Raw genomic sequence first — 17,082 nt, 5'->3', positions numbered from 1 at the left:
CTAAAATAAAAAGTTTGATAGTATTCATATTTCTTTTATGCAAGATTTTTTTATTATTTTAAAAAATAATCCTTTTAGAATTACAGTAGAAAAAAGTAATAAGATATTTAATAAAATATTGGAAAATTCACTTAATAGTTTTAATATTTGTTTTGTGTATTTTCTATGTTTAAAATTATATTATTTAACCATACTTTTTTAGTAATTAAAGTTTTTAGTTAATTTATTTTAAGAATTTAAACTATTAATGGATTTACCAACCAATTAAAGTGTATTATTGTCAATTTATCCAACTCGATGAGTATTTGAAGCGGTATATATATTATACACAAAAACTCACATGAGACAGTTTTACGAGTCAATTTTGTAATACAAATATTCTATTTAGATCACCAATGAAAAACATTACTTTTGAAAATAAGTTTCGGCGGCAACTTGTATTTTGATTATTTTTCTAAGCTTCCAAACATCCATTCATAAAACAAAGAGTCAAATGTTGTCTATTATATTTGTTACTTTGTTCCAATCTCCATTCCATTTGTTTGTTTTGTCAGACTACGAGCCCTCGCAACCTGCTTTAGAGGCTCCCTGATAGTATGTCGGGCTGTGGCCATAATCTACTCGTGCTCATGCTGAGGCTACTGCTGACACTCCCAAAGCAGAGGGGTTGATGCAGGGAAACACATAGGTCTTTAGAGGCGCAGGTGAGGTTTCTAATGGAGAACGACGACTATTATCATTATTTATTGTACTCCTTGGTTTCATCATTTTCTTGAGTGTTTATCAAGTGGAATCGCCAAATCGGAATAAAAGTGTCTCTAGCAATATAATGTGCTGGTAGAGTGGTTAGTTTAATTTCGTAAAGTTTTTATATCTGGGTATTGGACTACTCATGTTTTGACTGATGATTTGAGAACTGGTGAACTGTTTAGATTTATGTAGCTACTAATCCAGTGTAAAATAAGAGCAGAATGGATTCATTGTGCGTCAAAACGTGATTTGCTTTATTTCCATCTCCAACTTTAGTGATGGTCAGTGAGAAGTGAATGCATGGCCAATTAGCATGTAGCATTCAGACCGAATGAATCTATGAGACAGATTAAAATATCTGTCAATATTTCTACTGCGACCAAAGAATATTTTTTGTCGCTAAATAAACAGTAACAACTGCAAGGCTCCATCCTGCAGTTGCACATCAGATTCATACATATAACAAACAGTATTTCAGAGTCCTCGACACCTTCACATCCGAACAATTTATTATAGATAATTACTCCAATTCTGAAGTTTCCTGGTTGTTTGACTACCATCATGGAACCAAAAAAAAGAAGCCAAATCAGTTACGTTGCATGGGGATGGAAGATGCTAGCAAAGTTTATTGTCAGCTCGATCTTGTAGGATTCAATCGATGCCCGATTCCGTCTAACTTTATGTCCAGAAAAGATATTAGCTCGCATAGTAGGAATTTTGTTATAATCGGGTCTCGTAGCACACATCGTCCCAAACTTTTATTTTAGTGCCAGATCATTTTGTATTGACTTATATTTAAACATATGCTCCTCAAGACCCTTAAAAACCAAAAAAATATCAATAAAAACGCATCGGTTAAAATGCAAACGAATATGTACAACAGTTTCCTCACAATCTTCATTAAAAATCAATCAACACCTATCCCACAGTCATTTTCTGCTGTTTAACCATACAAACTCAAACATCTAGAGTAACATTCTATAAATGAACAAGAAATAGGCACGTGGAACGATCAGAGATAAGCCGTTCATCTAAATATAGAAACCCATACACAAAAAAGATGATCATCATCAAACCAACTCAGCACAAGGGCTTAACTTCTAGGTTGCATTTTCAAGAATGGTTGCAGCACGGGAATTCCCAAAAACTGATAAGGATGAATAGCACGGATAGAGACCTTATCATATTCGGGTCCGTTCTCTTTCCGATCTGCTGCTGCTGGGTTTCTTTTCGCCGCTTCCTTTGGCTCTAGGTGGAGTACAAGGTTGTCCCCAGCGCGAGTTCTGGATTGAATTCGGTTCAGGATCGTATTTATGTGAAGCTAGATATGTCAGAGCTGTAACAACGTCCACGATCATGGGTCGTAAATTAGGTTGCTCCTGAACACACATTGCTGCAACGGCAAGAGCTTGGTACAGTCCCCTAGCTGGATACTGACCTTGGAGCGCTGGATCAGCTATCTGTGAGAATTTTCTCCTATCCTTGAATAGAGGTCTCGCCTGGTAAAAACAGAGAAATGTAAAAGTTCTAGAGCATTAACAATCATGGAATTTTTCTTAAACTAGTTTATAAAAAAATCTCGTCAAAAAATGTCAGAAAGTAAAATAAAAAATTGTATCGTGTGGTTGGTACAATCAAGTCAACTCAGCTCGAAAAAATCCAGCACCCGGACTCTGATCAGCAGTGAAATTTGAGCTTGAGCACAAATCGAAATTAATATCAGTTACTCAATTCCAAAAAGTGTGAACTTTATCCAATCATCAATCGAATTCAAGTTTAATGTTCATTGATGCAATGACTAAATGCCGTTAGGCCTTTATAAATACATAACCCAGAGTAAAATGTACTAGAGCGGAGCTTTAAGGCTTCATTTGGGAGTTGTGATTTGAAGAAAAGGAAGGGAATTTAAAAAATCTGGTTGTTTGGGAGATTTTAATGGAAGGAAAAGAAGGGAAAACTTGTTAGAGTGTTAGGACAAAAGTTTCCTTCCTAATGTGGGAGAAAATGGAAGGAAACTTAAAAATCTCCCATCCTTTTCTCCACCCTTCGTTTCTGTTCTATTCTCTCCCTTTTTCTCTCCCAACTTCCAAACTAAGCCTAAACGAGCTCACAAGTGACTAGAGTTTCTTGCACCTCTGAATCTGTTAAAATGGGAACTCACCCATGCAACCAGATTGTGTTCTCCACCAGTTTTTGAATTGTCAACAGCTTTCCTTCCTGAAATAATCTCAAGAAGAACTACACCAAAGCTATAGACGTCTGATTTCAGAGTCAGCTGTCCGGTCATCGCATACTCAGGTGCACAGTAGCCATATGTACCCATAACCCTTGTGGATACATGTGTGTTATCCCCAACCGGGCCAAGCTTGGCTAACCCAAAGTCGGATAGCTTCGGATGATACCCTTCACCAAGCAATATATTTGAGCATTTTAAGTCACGGTATATAACAGGAGGGCTAGCTTTGTTATGTAAATACTCCAACCCTTTTGCTGCTCCAGCTGCTATTCTCATCCTTGTGTTCCAATCAAGCTGTTTCCTACCCGGTACTGGATCTGTATAACAAAATTTGCAAGACCCAACATTTTATAGCATCATTTTAGGTATAAAGTATTATTAAAATAACATTAATTATGTAACAGACCATTTAGATGTTCATCCAAAGATCCCAGAGGCATGTATTCATAAACCAGAAGTCTCTGGTCTCCATCAGCACAGTAGCCAATTAAATTTACAAGGTTCGGGTGATCTAATAAGCTTAGCATCAAAACCTCGACTAGAAACTCTCTGTTTCCCTGAAGCCCATTTCGATCAAGCTGCTTGATTGCAACAACCTAAAACGAACGTTACAAGTTTTTTTAAAAACATGCTAGTTCTCAACGGGTAAAAACCCAACGCACAAAAGCAAAAGAGAAAAAGGCTTCACTTTAGTAGACAATGAGATTGGTTATCTAATCCACATACTTGATTCGAGCTTTCCAGCTGTCCTTTGTACACTCTACCAAAGCCTCCCTCCCCAAGAAGACACTCACCACGAAAATTTCTGGTAGCAGCTGCCATTTCACGGAAAGTGAAAATCTTGGCCGCAATTTTATTGGATGATCCATCTTTCAGGGCATCGTCAAATATACCTGAACACAAATGACATATTATAGACTAACAGAATAAGTACCGAAGTTTAAGAAGACAGGAGATATTTCTTCCTTATACCCATAGGGAGAAGAATACAGAAAATCTCACCAAACCAACTATAGTATTCACTGTTAAAATGGATTAGAAGGCCTAATTCTGTTATACATCAAATAGTAAACTATTTGTAAATATCAGGCGAATACAATGAGAATCCGTCCCCTGATATGATAATTTGCTTGCTAAACATTCAAAACTCCTTGAAAGTTCATCCAATTGAAAATCTCATCACAAAGATACTACTACGCCATCTATGCCTCTCCCAGAAGGGCAGCCCAGAAAACAAATGGCATGAATTTGCATCCCTTTGTTCTTTCTGTGTAAAAATCCTTTTATTAAAAGCATGAATCATTGGAATCTAGGTCATATCCTCAGCTCAAACCAAAAAGACTTGTACCAAATCATGTTTGTTCATATTACAACTAAGCAATCATAAAAAAGAAACCTCTAATTCACAATAGAGATCTGAAAACCAACAAAGCACAAAATTTCAACCACTCGGGCTCATTCAAGCATAGGACCAAAAGGTAAGGGCATAAAACCACAAAAGAATCAAACTTTTTAATATGTTTAAAGAAAGACAGCATCTTTATTCAAGAACCCTTAGAACATCATTAATCAAACACATAAACAAATAACGAGAAACAGAGAACTGCTCTATACAAAGAAATTTCTACTTCCAAAAAAGAATCAATCCCTTTAAATGAAGTGAGAAATTATTGAAGCAAAAAATAAAATGGAAACTACACCCGAAGCGGGTCGGATTGGATCAAGAGACTGATTCTTCTTCCTCTTCTTCTTCTTCGAGTCCAACTTTGATTGTCCTGCGCAGGGAAACCATCCCATTTGCTCTCTCTCTCTCGCACACACACGCGCGCACACAGCTGGAGAGAAGAAGGAGAAGGTTTAATTAATCAATTCTCTGAATGTCGATGATAAGAGGAAACGAGAATATTCACAGTGCAAATTATTTTCAAGTTTATAAAATTAATTTCATGAATTTTATTTTATATTACACTGATGTTTGAGATCATCTCAATTTCTTTAACTTTTTTATTTTCCTTTTTTTATTATAAAGTATTTTGATATACCTCCAATAATAGAGAGTGAATTATAAACATATAAATAATTAGTGATTTTTATATTGGCAAATCATTCTAAAATCTAAACATCGGACTAATCGAATTTAAAGTTACATTTGAAATCGATATATTTCAAATATATTTATTTTTATATTCAACCAATAATTATGTAATTCAAAATATATTCTACTTTTGTTGAACTTGTGAATGTGTGGGGTATCTTGTATTTGGACTAATTTTGATGTGTGAAATTTATTTACTGATAAAAAAATAAAAATTTAAGATTCGATTTATTTTTTTAAATGTTAATAATAAAATTATAATCAAAATTCAGAGTGAGTCTCATGTGAGACCGTCTCACGGGTCATAATCCGTGAGACGGATCAACCCTACCCATATTCACAATAAAAAGTAATACTTTTAGCATAAAAAGTAATATTTTTTCATGGGTGACCCAAATAAGAGATCCGTCTCACAAATACGACCCGTGAGACCGTCTCACACAAGTTTTTGCCCAAAATTCATACTCAAATGCAACATAAAAATAATTGAGTTAAACCTAAGTTGAAACTCAAATCGTCATTCGTCGTTTAGTGAACTGGTTTTCTGTCTCAAATTTTAAATAATTTACATTTTAATGTATGAAATAGTTATTTATTCTTAATATATATAAAAACACCCTTATTGATTTTATATCTAAAGTTCAAAAAATTGTTGAAGAGCTCGAATTTGTTATTTGAGTGCATTAGTATGTTTATATAAACTTTGTAAACCAAAATTGAACTCGTGAGCTAGCTTGCTAACCATGTTTATGCCCATGAATTTGATCTTGATAATTAACCCCAACCTTTTCGTCGTTTTTCTTCATCTTGTAAGTATAATCGGTCTCGAAGATTCAGTCCATGTGCAGCAACAAGTTACTGCAAGGCAAGTACATTGATCCTTATAGATTTGAAGAACAGATATGTCAGTGAGCGTGAGACTGAGTGTGAGCATCCATATTCAGATAATGGACATCCATGATGATTCAATAATGGTGCATTAATATAGATGAATCCTTCTTATCGCTCTATTTTTTCTTAGATATTTATTCATTTTATAGATGTAACTCCGTACTATTGTTTCCGTGCTATTGTCAGTTAAATTTTTTTGTCATTTTTCATTGACCGTGGACGCATTAAATGCTATCGTCTTTAGTTTCAATGATTATATTGATTTTGTGAAGTTCATCGACTTTGTCTGGTTTGAGCAAATTGCTTGGAACCAATTATTTGTCCATGACGATTCTTGATTTTTTTTATTTTTTTTTGTACGTCAAAACACAATATATATCTATTTACTAGTTAAGAACATTATACTCTAAACACACAACTTGTGCTCTAATATATTGGTTATTACATATTTCTTAGAGTTTCTCATCTAATTAAAGAAGAGCTCCTCCAACTACATACATTCAAAAAAAACAAAAAAAAAAATAATAATAATAAAGAGTATAACTTTATAAATTACAATATTAATTTATTATCGTTAAGATTATGAACTTTAAGAATCTTACATCAGATTAGTTTTTGGGATAGAGTTAAAGCTATGTCTATAATCTCAACAGTTGCATTAAAAATGACTTCACATTTTAGAAATAACATATTGTGTGTACACGTGATATCATATCTTGTATTTTTATACTAAATCTAATTATTCATTTTATATTATATATTTAATACATTTTGTTCCCTAGGAAAATTATTTATTCAAATCAACTTAAGATTTAACATAAAATCTGGGGGTGTATTTATTATTATGATGATAGACAAATTTTACGTGCAACTTGACTTGTATATCAGTGCGTGGCCTGGCCTGGCCTGAGTTCGAAGTTGTTAAATAGTTGCTCACCATTTGATATTTTCGCGTGATGCCCGCCATTCGAATTCAATCCTCATCGATCATTCTGTTGCAAGGAAATGAGTGACGCACTATCGATCATCGCTTCCCCTGCCGTCTTTTCTCCCTCCGCCACTCCTCCGCTCGACAAAGCCCGGAGACTCCACCGCCGGAGCTCAAGCAAGTCACTGCCGAATCCTAATTCCAAGTCTAAACCCCAATACACTTCCATTCCTCCACTGCTCTCTTCTTCTCGACGGGACAAACACCAAAGCCTTGTGTACTACGCTGAGCTGGCCTCGAAGCTCGCCGAGGATGGGAGGTTTGAGGATTTTCTTATGGTCTCTGAGAGCATGGTAGCTTCAGGCGTGAAGGCGTCGGAATTTTCAGCCTTGTTGGATGCTAAGAGTGTTGAGAGAGGGGTTGCGAGGATGATTCGAGAGCGGAAGTTGGATAGTGTTGTTGAACTGGTGTTTAATGGCATTCGAAAGCTTGATATTGAGCCTGTACAGCTGTTTGATGGAATCGCAGTGGATGCAATCAGAGGGGAGTGTGGACGAATGTTGAAATGCGGTGAAGTAGATCAAATTGTGGACTTGATGGTAACTCTTCATGGTAAGACCTTAACGGTGCTAGATGAAACCATGTCTGAATGAATTTTTAACCTATTTGTTTTGCAATTTGAGCAGGCCTTAGTCGGGAATATGCTTGTGAATTGTGATAAAGCATTAAAAGCCTACTGATGATTTAGGGTTTATTTTTGTTCGTATATATTTTTGTGCTCAAATTTACTAATTGATTGGATCATTATTCAATGTTATGAGCTGTTTGTTGGTGTTGTAAAGTTTCTGCTGCGATTAGAATGAATTGTATATAGTTGCTAGTAGAATGCAAAACGAATGGTTAAAACCTTAATCCATTTTGGCTGCACGAATATGTTTGTGAAATCGATAACCGAATAATTTGGGTAACATCTAATGAATGCATGTTTCATGGTTTCAGGATTTCAATTTCCAATTCAAAAATTGGCGGAGCCTTCTCATATCATAAACCTTTGCATCAAAAAGAGGAACCCTATGACAGCCATAAGGTTGTTGGTTTTCAGTGCATTTTTGCTTTCTGTTTCCTTGATTTAGGCTCTTGGAGCTGAATAACAAAAAATGAAAATGTTACCACAACTGAGAGTTGAATTACTTATGACTTTCGAAGCTGTCTTCCTTTAATGACTTTATCCTAATTTGAAGTGTTTGTATGTCCATGTTTCTGCTCAACTTGCTAAGGGGCTCAATTTTGCTTTCATTTTTTGTTCTATTCGGTTATCACTACGTTAATCTTTGCAGTATTATCACTCTTTATTGGATGTTGTGTATCTCATTTGGTATTGCTAATCTTAGTCAGCATTGACATGAGAAAACTGTTGATCAAACAGATTAGTCTTATTATTTGTGTGTGAACCATCTATAATTGCTTCTGCGATTACATTTTAATATCTTGGTGTGATCTCTATTTTAAAGCTTCAATGTTGCTTCTGCAGGTATGCACAGATTTGCCCTCATATGGAAATTCTATTTTGCACTGTAATTCTTGAATTTGGAAAGAAAGGGGATTTGATGTCTGCTCTGAGAGCCTTTGAAGCTTCCAAGCAGAACTTGAATTGTATTAGTATGCATGCCTACCGGACAATAATAGATGTGTGTGGACTTTGCGGTGACTACTTGAAGTCAAGGACCATTTTTGAGGTACTTGTGATAAATTCTACTCGACATATGCTCAGCTCTTTTTTATTAAACCATGTTTTTGCCTTTATGCATCTCTTGTTGTTTTTGAGATGTTATTACCTTTATGTTTCTTTCCCTTTCCTCACCTTCTGGACTTGCTTATCACCTAGAATCAATGAGTAGTTCTGAACCATGCCATTTTGTAAATTTTGCAAAGTAGAAGTGATAACTTGTAAACACCAAAAACAACACAAAGAAAAATTCAATAGAACTCTAATATTCTATTGGGTGGTATATTCAAGGCACTTGTAAAGAATCTGGTTTGAAACTAATTGAGAACAATTATTGGAGACTCCATTCGCCACAGTGTACTTGGTTTTCTTTATATAATGTTTTATGGATGTTAGTGGGTGAATGCCTGCTGCCATAACATCTGAAATTGTCACAGGAGTTGCTTGCCAGCAAGGTCACCCCAAATACATATGTCTTTAACAGTCTCATGAATGTGAATGCCGGTGATTTGCATTACACAATGAATGTATACAAACAGATGAGGGTAAGGTTCTTTTAAACTCTCTCATCCCCGCCTCCCACCAGCTTCCCCAGTTCTATGTAATGATTCATGCCTCACTTTTGAAATTTATTTAGCGCATGTAATGGGTGAAATACTATATCAGAATATTTACTCAGGTGCTTTATCCAGAAACTTGGGGTGACTGTTGACATTGCATCTCACAACATCCTTTTGAAATCATGCTGCCTTGCTGAAAGAGTTGAACTTGCCCAGGACATTTATAAGGGCATACGAGATTTGGAGTCAAAAGGAGCGCTGAAACTGGATGTTTTCACATATAGCACAATGATAAAGGTGTAAGGTTGTTTACATTGACTATTTTGTGGACTAAGTTGGAGTCTTGATTCCTGTCAGTTATTTGGCTGGTCAATATCACAACTAAAAAGTTTCGACTTTATTGTATCATGCACAACGCTTGTGATATGTTCTCTCTCTTTTCTTTTCTTTTTTAAAGGTTCAAAATGGGAACAGTACCTATTTTTGCCCTTGTATGCATTAGCCTAATGTTGCAAATTAAATAGCTCTTGAAATAATATTTGGGATGCATATTCAAATATTCTGCATCATTTATATATTCTTTTGTGCTGTGTTCCAGTTTGTATTCTCTGGTCTGAAAATAATACTTTTGAGAATGTTAAAGTCATTCTACCCTTCCATCAACTTTCAGATCTTTGCAGATGCCAAAATGTGGAAATTGGCTTTAGAAATCAAAGAAGATATGACTGCATCTGATGTCATTCCGAACACGGTTACATGGTCATCGTTGATCAATGCATGCGCAAATGCAGGTCTGGTCGAGCAAACAGTTAAGTTATTTGAAGAGATGCTTCTAGCTGGTGGCCAACCAAATTCACAATGTATCAATATTCTTCTTCATGCCTGCGTTGAAGCTTGCCAATTTGATAGGGCCTTTCGGCTATTTCAATGCTGGAAAGAAAGAGGTTTTCATCAAACTACCGCAGATCATAACCAATATAATGCAGAGGAATTTCTAGCTATTGATCAAATGAAAAAGAGTTCCTCACCTTACAGGCACTTAACCGTTAAAGTTCCATTTAGGCCTACAACTTCGACCTATAATATCATGATGAAAGCCTGTGGCACTGATTATTACCGAGCCAAAGCTTTGATGGGTGAAATGAAAACTTTGGGCCTTTCTCCTAATAATATAAGCTGGTCGATCTTGATTGATATTTGTGGAGACTCAGGGAATGTTGCAACCGCAGCACAGGTAACCTAATCTAACCCATCATGTAAAGGATATGATCACGAAACCTGTTACCCTTAATTTCTGATACCTGTTGCTAGCATTACGAAATGCCATTAATTTACGGAAACTTTTTCCATTATATTATACGATTATTTGATCCTGTGAGTTGCTTGTTAATAATATAATTCCCACTCAGTTGGTAAAAGTCTGACCATACTTTGTGATTATCACACTTAAGCGTAGGGTCTTAAAAGGCGTCTAAGCAGATAAAAGGTGGTTCCAGGTTATAGTTCGAACTAGGAAGAAATTCTCGAATCATTTAATCAAACACCATGCCTAGTGGATTCGATAGTTCCAGAATCTCATTTGTTGTTACCAATAACTTAAATGACCTCTTTAGAAAATTCAATGATGGCCTGCATGCTTTCATGTTTTGTTATAAGTTTTGGTTTCCAAAAGTCTTTAGAATTTTTTACTCAAAAATTTTAAAACATGTGCTCTCTTCTTGCATAGCAGATCTTGAGTTCCATGCATGAAACTGGCATTCAACCTGATGTTGTTACATATACAACAGCTATTAAGGTTCAGAGATCATTTAATCAAGTTTCTTTTGCATTCTTTTTAGGCTCTGAGGAGCGGAGCACAGAGTTGCTCAAAGTTAATTGACACTATGTTTGTTTCTTTTCTTTTTTTAATTACAGGTCTGTGTGAAACACAACAATCTGAAGCTTGCATTTTCGCTATTTGCAGAAATGGAAAAATATCAAGTAAAACCGAATATGGTAAGGTGTTCAGTGTAATTGTTTTTAATTTTTCCTCTTTTTCTTCTGTCACAATAGGTTAAAAAGTTCATCCGAATGGACTTCTGTTTCATTTTTGTTAACATCAAACTTGTGATCACAGGTGACTTACAACACTATTCTTCGAGCTCGTAGTAGGTACGGTTCACTGCAGGAAGTACAACAATGCCTTGCTATATATCAGGATATGAGAAAAGCAGGGTATGTTAGATTTACTTTGTACGACCGCATATTAGTTGTGCATATTAGGACACAAACAATTTTACGCTGTAACTGAAAGGTGATACGAGTCCCTCTCAAACATAAAAGAATCTCAAATTTTGTGTGCAGTTTGTTTCTTTCCTCTACTACTTCTGAATTAGTTGTGCATGGTGCAATATGTGGTGTCTGTTATAATACGTTTGATGTATGAATAACTCTACAGATACAAATCGAACGACTACTATCTCAAGCAACTAATTGAGGAGTGGTGTGAAGGTGTAATACAGAATAGAACAATGGCGACTGACCAATGTTGTTCTCAGAGGACCGATTTTAGGCCTGAAAGTATACTACTCGAGAAAGTTGCAGAACACTTGCAAGAAAACAATGCTGATAGCCTTTCCATTGATCTTCGAAGTCTCACAAAGGTACAGCACGCACTTACCCGTGGCCTTGAATATTGTGATCTGATGGAACTGCTTTACAAAGTCCAGTCACCTTTAAAACAAAATTGCATTAACAAACTTAGGACAATGGATATTTTTTTTAGTCTTAGTTCATTTGGTATTGTTTGCTTTCATTTTCGAAAAATGAAACTAAGCATAGGATTACTTCATTTTCTTGGCCGAATTTGACCAGATCATTTGCTATATACATCATTAGGTGGAAGCACGGATAGTCGTTCTGGCAGTTCTGAGGAAGATCAAAGAAAAGTACATTGCAGGTGACGGATTCGTCGTCCACATTTGAAATTTCAAACTCACACTAGCCACACCTAATCGACACACAAGAGATTCATATCCAGTGGATAGTATAACAGCTGTATTTAACATGCTGCCCTTTTTTTGAAAGACTGTATACCCTTTTTTTGGTTCTAGGAGATTCAGTGAAAGATGATGTCTTGATCATATTAGGAGCCCGAGAACTCTATGAAGATGAGAATGGAATTAGGGAAGCTGTGATTAGACTACTGCATCGCGACTTAGGGCTTCAGGTTCTCTCATCAGAGGTAAAATATCAAAATTTGAGATTAGAAGAAGTACATGAAGGTAGCAGTTTGCCACCAGCATCTAAATCTCCTAGCAGGAGACCAGTAGCTCTGCAGAGGCTAAAGGTGACCAGGGAATCACTACAGCATTGGTTGCAAAGACGGCTCGATGCGGCAACAAATTAACCATTAACATACTATAATGTAAAATAGGTAAGAACATCCCAAAATTTTACACACCATACTATTCCAGATCCTTCGAAAAACTACAGCATTATTCTTTATTTAACACTGCAAGTACAGAATATACTATTTACATGATCAGAGAATACTCAAGCGCCTTGTAAACAACATACTTTCAGGATATCTTCTATATCTGGATCATCCCCTGCTTCTTTATCCTGTTTAAATTAATAAAAAACATTATAAGACCGGGTGAATGTAAAATTGGTTGATATTACTTATTAGGATCATAATATCAAGGATATCCGGTTGAGTATCTGTAAAACTGTATCCACTCTAGCAATCAACAGTCTCCAAGTTGAATATCGACTATGTTTCAAGAAAGTCACATATGATGAAAAGAGTAGTAGGTGGCATACCTTGTGTATATATGAGATGTTATTTTTACCAGGACCAGCAACAATAATCCCACCTTGCTGCCTGCAAATTAACAAAAATCAAAGGCTTGAACCTCTGCGAGAGAATGGCTTGAAGGGGAATTGCAAGGAAAATTATACAGAGACATCTGCCAACACAAGTTAGTTTTGTGAGAGGTTTTCCTCCATCCCCCCTTTGAATGGTATCGATCTATATATACATATATTGATACACATACCAGCCACCCCTTGTCCTGGTATCCTTCTCAAAGGAGAGTGCCCAGTCCTGGCGATACCCTTCCAAGTAGGCTTTTATTACTTTCAAACCCGCCTGCAAATAACAATTTTAAAAATGTTTGAGGCGAGAATCTTGTGCCAATAATTAAAGACCACAAACGAGCTGCACAAATAACAAAATCTTGTATAGCTAGTGAAATGTGGTGAGAACTCGTGTTGGAGATGTTACATTAAAACACAGTAATAGGAGTGTCACTGTACCCCAGAGCTAAATGTGGTAGAAACACCGGAGACGAAATTCATCGCCTTATATGATGAATAGCTAGGATCTGCATATACCTCTATAGAAAACACATATATTCCAAACTATTCAGTCCATCCAGACCTCGAAGAAGTTTATAAAGTTGCACAAAAAAATCTTCTAATCATTTGCGGCATCTATTTTTCATGAAATGATGAAGATTGAGAAATAGTTTATGGTGAAAAGGAACAAATTTTAGGGAGAATTTTTTTAACATAATGCGGCTCCATTGAAAACTAGTTTGAATTCAACATCACAAAAACTAACCTCCTTGGAACTTTGTTTGCTCAGAGAATGCTTTTGCCTGCAAGAGAACTTGTTACCAATGGAATAAATTATCTAAGTTAGGGATTAAACAAATTATGCAAATTGTGTGAAGTTGATAGTATTTTTGTGTTTGGAGGAAACTAAAATTGTTCAAATGCAATGCTGGACACAAAATCAAGAAATTTCCCATATGTCACATAACTATGGCAAATAATTAAGAGATTCTTAGAGGAGTCCGACATTTTATTATGATATTGTCCGTAACATCATGAAATACAATATATGTCCTAATATAAAAGTCTTGGTACTTTGTAGTTATTATTCTCTTGAAAGAGAACACAAATCAAATTATGTAAACATGACTTGAAAGAAGTATCTCAGGATCTCGGAGAACTTGGTAAAAACAGGAAAAACGTTAATTCAAGTTCTATTGAAAAACTGGCGTTGCTACTTCTGTAATGAACCCGAAAATTCGGAATGTAAATAAACCTGATCAACACTACCGGGTCCGATTAAGACTAGTGCCACGCCAGCTGCATCCAACTTATCCTATGAAACAAAAACAGAAATTTCATTCATCAAAATAACAGGCAGTGAAAATCATGATGGTAACTAAAATATTGTAGAATCATTTTTAATCGAGTGACACCATCTGCAACTATCCGGGAATCAGCGTTCCAAAATCAAAGAGAGATTCTTCCTTTCGGCGTAAGTTACCTTCTCATTAGCTAGATAATCAGCCCTTTTTCGACAGAGTACACATCTGCAGTGGTAAATGTGAAAATCACGTAAATTTTTTCCCTTCCCATTTCAACAATCCACAAGCAAATGATCAAAGCAGAAATCTCCAGTATAGTCACCCAAAATGTCGAGCAAATGCAACAACAGCTTTCCTATCTTTCCACAAATCAGAAATGTGGATTTCCTTTCCATTCAAATCTAACACCACGACATTGTCCAACTGGCTAGCGGTACCCTCGGCCGCTGAAGATGTTTCAGCACCTACGATCATAAAGAAGTCACTTCGACTTCGCAATGCATTGCATCATATTTCACAAGCACTTATAAAATAGACAAGATTCTTGGGATGTTCTTCAACTTTGCAAACTTTAAACGCCTGAAAAAAACATTTATCTTTCATAGTCGTATAACTTATTTCGCTTTCCTGTCACGACATCTCTCCCATTTAATCCTAATTAACAAAGATACTGGCTGTATGAAACAAGTTTGGCTGTATGAAACAGGTTTGAGGAGTAAGATGAGCAGTCCGTGAGGCATTTCACTCGAGTTCTGAGCTCGAACTTGCACATACACACAGAGAAAACAAAGTAAATTCAATCTCACTTTTATATCAATGCAAAAATGACGATGACTTCATCATCATCATCATCTTCTCCTCAATTTTATCCAAACGCCAGTATTCTGAGTTTCATTACTGCTATTTTATTCACACATTGAATATCACATATATCATATATGATTTATAAAATATTATCAAATTAGTTAATTCACTCAAAATCAAAAAGATATTCGTCTGAAGAATTATCGAACTAGCTAACTCGCACATTCCCTGCTACCTTGCTTAGTTCTAAAGCAATCCAACAAGGAAAACTGAAACAAAATCTTACCCGTGGATCCGGAGATGGCGGACCATGTATACGGCGAATTCTTGGTTTGGAGAGACCGGTGGAAACGCGAGCATGAGGGCGATGGCTTTTGGAATCTGCGGATAGACGTTGTTGGAATGTGTAATTTGCTGGCAGTTACAGTATTTTTTGTGTGATCCTCCCGTCCGCTGTGGCTACTGGAAGAGCAAACGCCATTGGAGATTTGAGAAAACCAGAATTAGCTTCTGTGGCTGGTGATTCTTGGAAACCAGAGTACGCGTCCCAAAATTCTGTGCGCATTTATATTTTGTTTTCTTTATATATTTTGCGTAGGTCCAACTGTGGTGAGGTGGAGCAGTTTATTATCTTATTTATTTTTTATTACAACACACGCGGCGACGTGAAGGGATCGAACCGAGAAACCGGCTAATCCGACAAAAAGGGAGATCATTGGGCTACAAGCCTAATCTCGGTGGAGCAGTTTATTCAATATAGGAAAATTTAAAAAGATTCTAGCTTCTACGGTACATTGATTGCGCGTGTTTAAATCATTATGGTAACTTAAATAACGTAGAATACATGATTTAAATACATATTTATATTTTTTGCAATCAAATAATAAAATTTGGATACTCATAATCAAATTTGGAAATTTATATTTAAAAAATCCTTAACAAAAAGACAAATCGAGTTACAGATTTTGTGGTTGCAAAATTTGAGGAACATGTTGAATTTAAAAAAAAAAACTGATCAATATAAGGATAAAATAATTATTGTTTTGACCTTTTTGTTTTTAACAAAGAAAATGAATTTGTATTTTTCTAGGTTGTAACTTGTATATGTAATTTGACGTCGATGTCACATTGACGAACCAAATTGGTTAGTATAGGTGCCTCAAGTTTAGTATATAGTATTAGATGACCATGCAATATGACTCGAGTTAAGATGATGGAAAATATAACGATAAATTGAAAAGATCAGATGATATGGTTTTTTTTTTTAAAAAAAGAAGAAGCTATAATCAAGTCAAATGCGATATAATACGAGCACGTAGAATCTCTTCCTTCACATCAAACAGTGTCCGAGTAAAAAATCAATTCAGCTAGATAATAGAAGCTTGAGGCTACGTTTGATTGAAAGATAGAGTAAACTAATGATTAGTACGTAAATGATAAAAAAAATGATTGTGATAGGATTGTAATATATGGTGTAAAATAATATTATGTTTGGTAAGATTTTTATGTGTAGGATTATTTTGAATTTTTTGATGAAAAGACGAATTTGCCCTTCCCCTTCGCGACGGCGACAGTGGCGGTGGTGGCCGGCGGTCGGGCGGAAATGGTCTGCCGGAAAAGGTCGGCGGGTGAGAGGGCCTGAAACGTCGCTATTAGCGACGGATTTGTCGGAAATGGTCTGCCGGAAATGGTCTTGCGACGGATTTACCGTCGCCGATCTTGTTTAGATCGGCGACAATTTCTGAAAAACCGTCGCTATTAGCGACGGTTTTTAAGAAAACCGTGGCTATTAGCGACGGTTTTTGAAAAAACTGTCGCTATTTGGGACGGATTTTTACAAACCGTCGCTACCTTGAGTTTGAATTTAGGAGAAGGGTAAAATTGGAAAAATAGGAGGTATTAAGAGTGGGATAATTTATCACACCTAAATTGTCAGTATTATTTGTCC

General features: G+C 35.9%; 3 protein-coding genes across 3 annotated transcripts; 1 reads left to right on the top strand and 2 right to left on the bottom strand.

Annotated features, from left to right (window-relative positions):
- Positions 1 to 1,585: 1,585 nt before the first annotated feature.
- Positions 1,586 to 4,898, bottom strand: LOC140826160 (probable serine/threonine-protein kinase PBL7). The gene is given in 6 exon segments (XM_073188321.1): positions 1,586 to 2,050; positions 2,052 to 2,249; positions 2,912 to 3,303; positions 3,393 to 3,582; positions 3,713 to 3,879; positions 4,687 to 4,898. Coding segments are annotated over 6 exon segments (1,251 nt in total). The 5' UTR covers positions 4,784 to 4,898; the 3' UTR covers positions 1,586 to 1,843.
- A 1,995-nt stretch (positions 4,899 to 6,893) lies between these two features.
- On the top strand, positions 6,894 to 12,574 carry LOC140826158 (pentatricopeptide repeat-containing protein At5g02830, chloroplastic). Its single transcript, XM_073188318.1, has 12 exons — positions 6,894 to 7,512; positions 7,900 to 7,987; positions 8,432 to 8,636; positions 9,064 to 9,171; positions 9,319 to 9,483; positions 9,857 to 10,420; positions 10,916 to 10,981; positions 11,101 to 11,181; positions 11,303 to 11,400; positions 11,624 to 11,828; positions 12,064 to 12,124; positions 12,279 to 12,574. Exons 1-12 carry the CDS (start codon positions 6,978 to 6,980, stop codon positions 12,572 to 12,574), a joined length of 2,472 nt encoding a protein of 823 aa, XP_073044419.1. The 5' UTR covers positions 6,894 to 6,977.
- LOC140826720 (thioredoxin-like protein AAED1, chloroplastic) lies at positions 12,559 to 15,631 on the bottom strand (the record flags this gene model as incomplete). Its single annotated transcript, XM_073189223.1, has 9 exons — positions 12,559 to 12,789; positions 12,991 to 13,051; positions 13,227 to 13,318; positions 13,486 to 13,565; positions 13,793 to 13,829; positions 14,282 to 14,341; positions 14,510 to 14,555; positions 14,653 to 14,794; positions 15,421 to 15,631. Coding segments are annotated over 9 exons (798 nt in total), but the record flags the coding sequence as incomplete, so codon positions are not given.
- Positions 15,632 to 17,082: the final 1,451 nt, after the last annotated feature.

This window comes from Primulina eburnea, chromosome 3 (genome assembly GCF_022965805.1).
Source record: "Primulina eburnea isolate SZY01 chromosome 3, ASM2296580v1, whole genome shotgun sequence".
NCBI lineage: Eukaryota > Viridiplantae > Streptophyta > Magnoliopsida > Lamiales > Gesneriaceae > Primulina > Primulina eburnea.
This window is presented reverse-complemented; position numbering and strand designations above follow the sequence as displayed.

Coding starts and splice junctions, on each gene's coding strand:
- LOC140826158 (XM_073188318.1), top strand. CDS start 6,978: ATGAGTGACGCACTATCGATCATCGCTTCCCCTGCCGTCTTTTCTCCC. Junction 7,988..8,431: donor AACCCTATGACAGCCATAAG/GTTGTTGGTTTT, acceptor TTGCTTCTGCAG/GTATGCACAGATTTGCCCTC. Junction 11,182..11,302: donor ATCAAGTAAAACCGAATATG/GTAAGGTGTTCA, acceptor TTGTGATCACAG/GTGACTTACAACACTATTCT.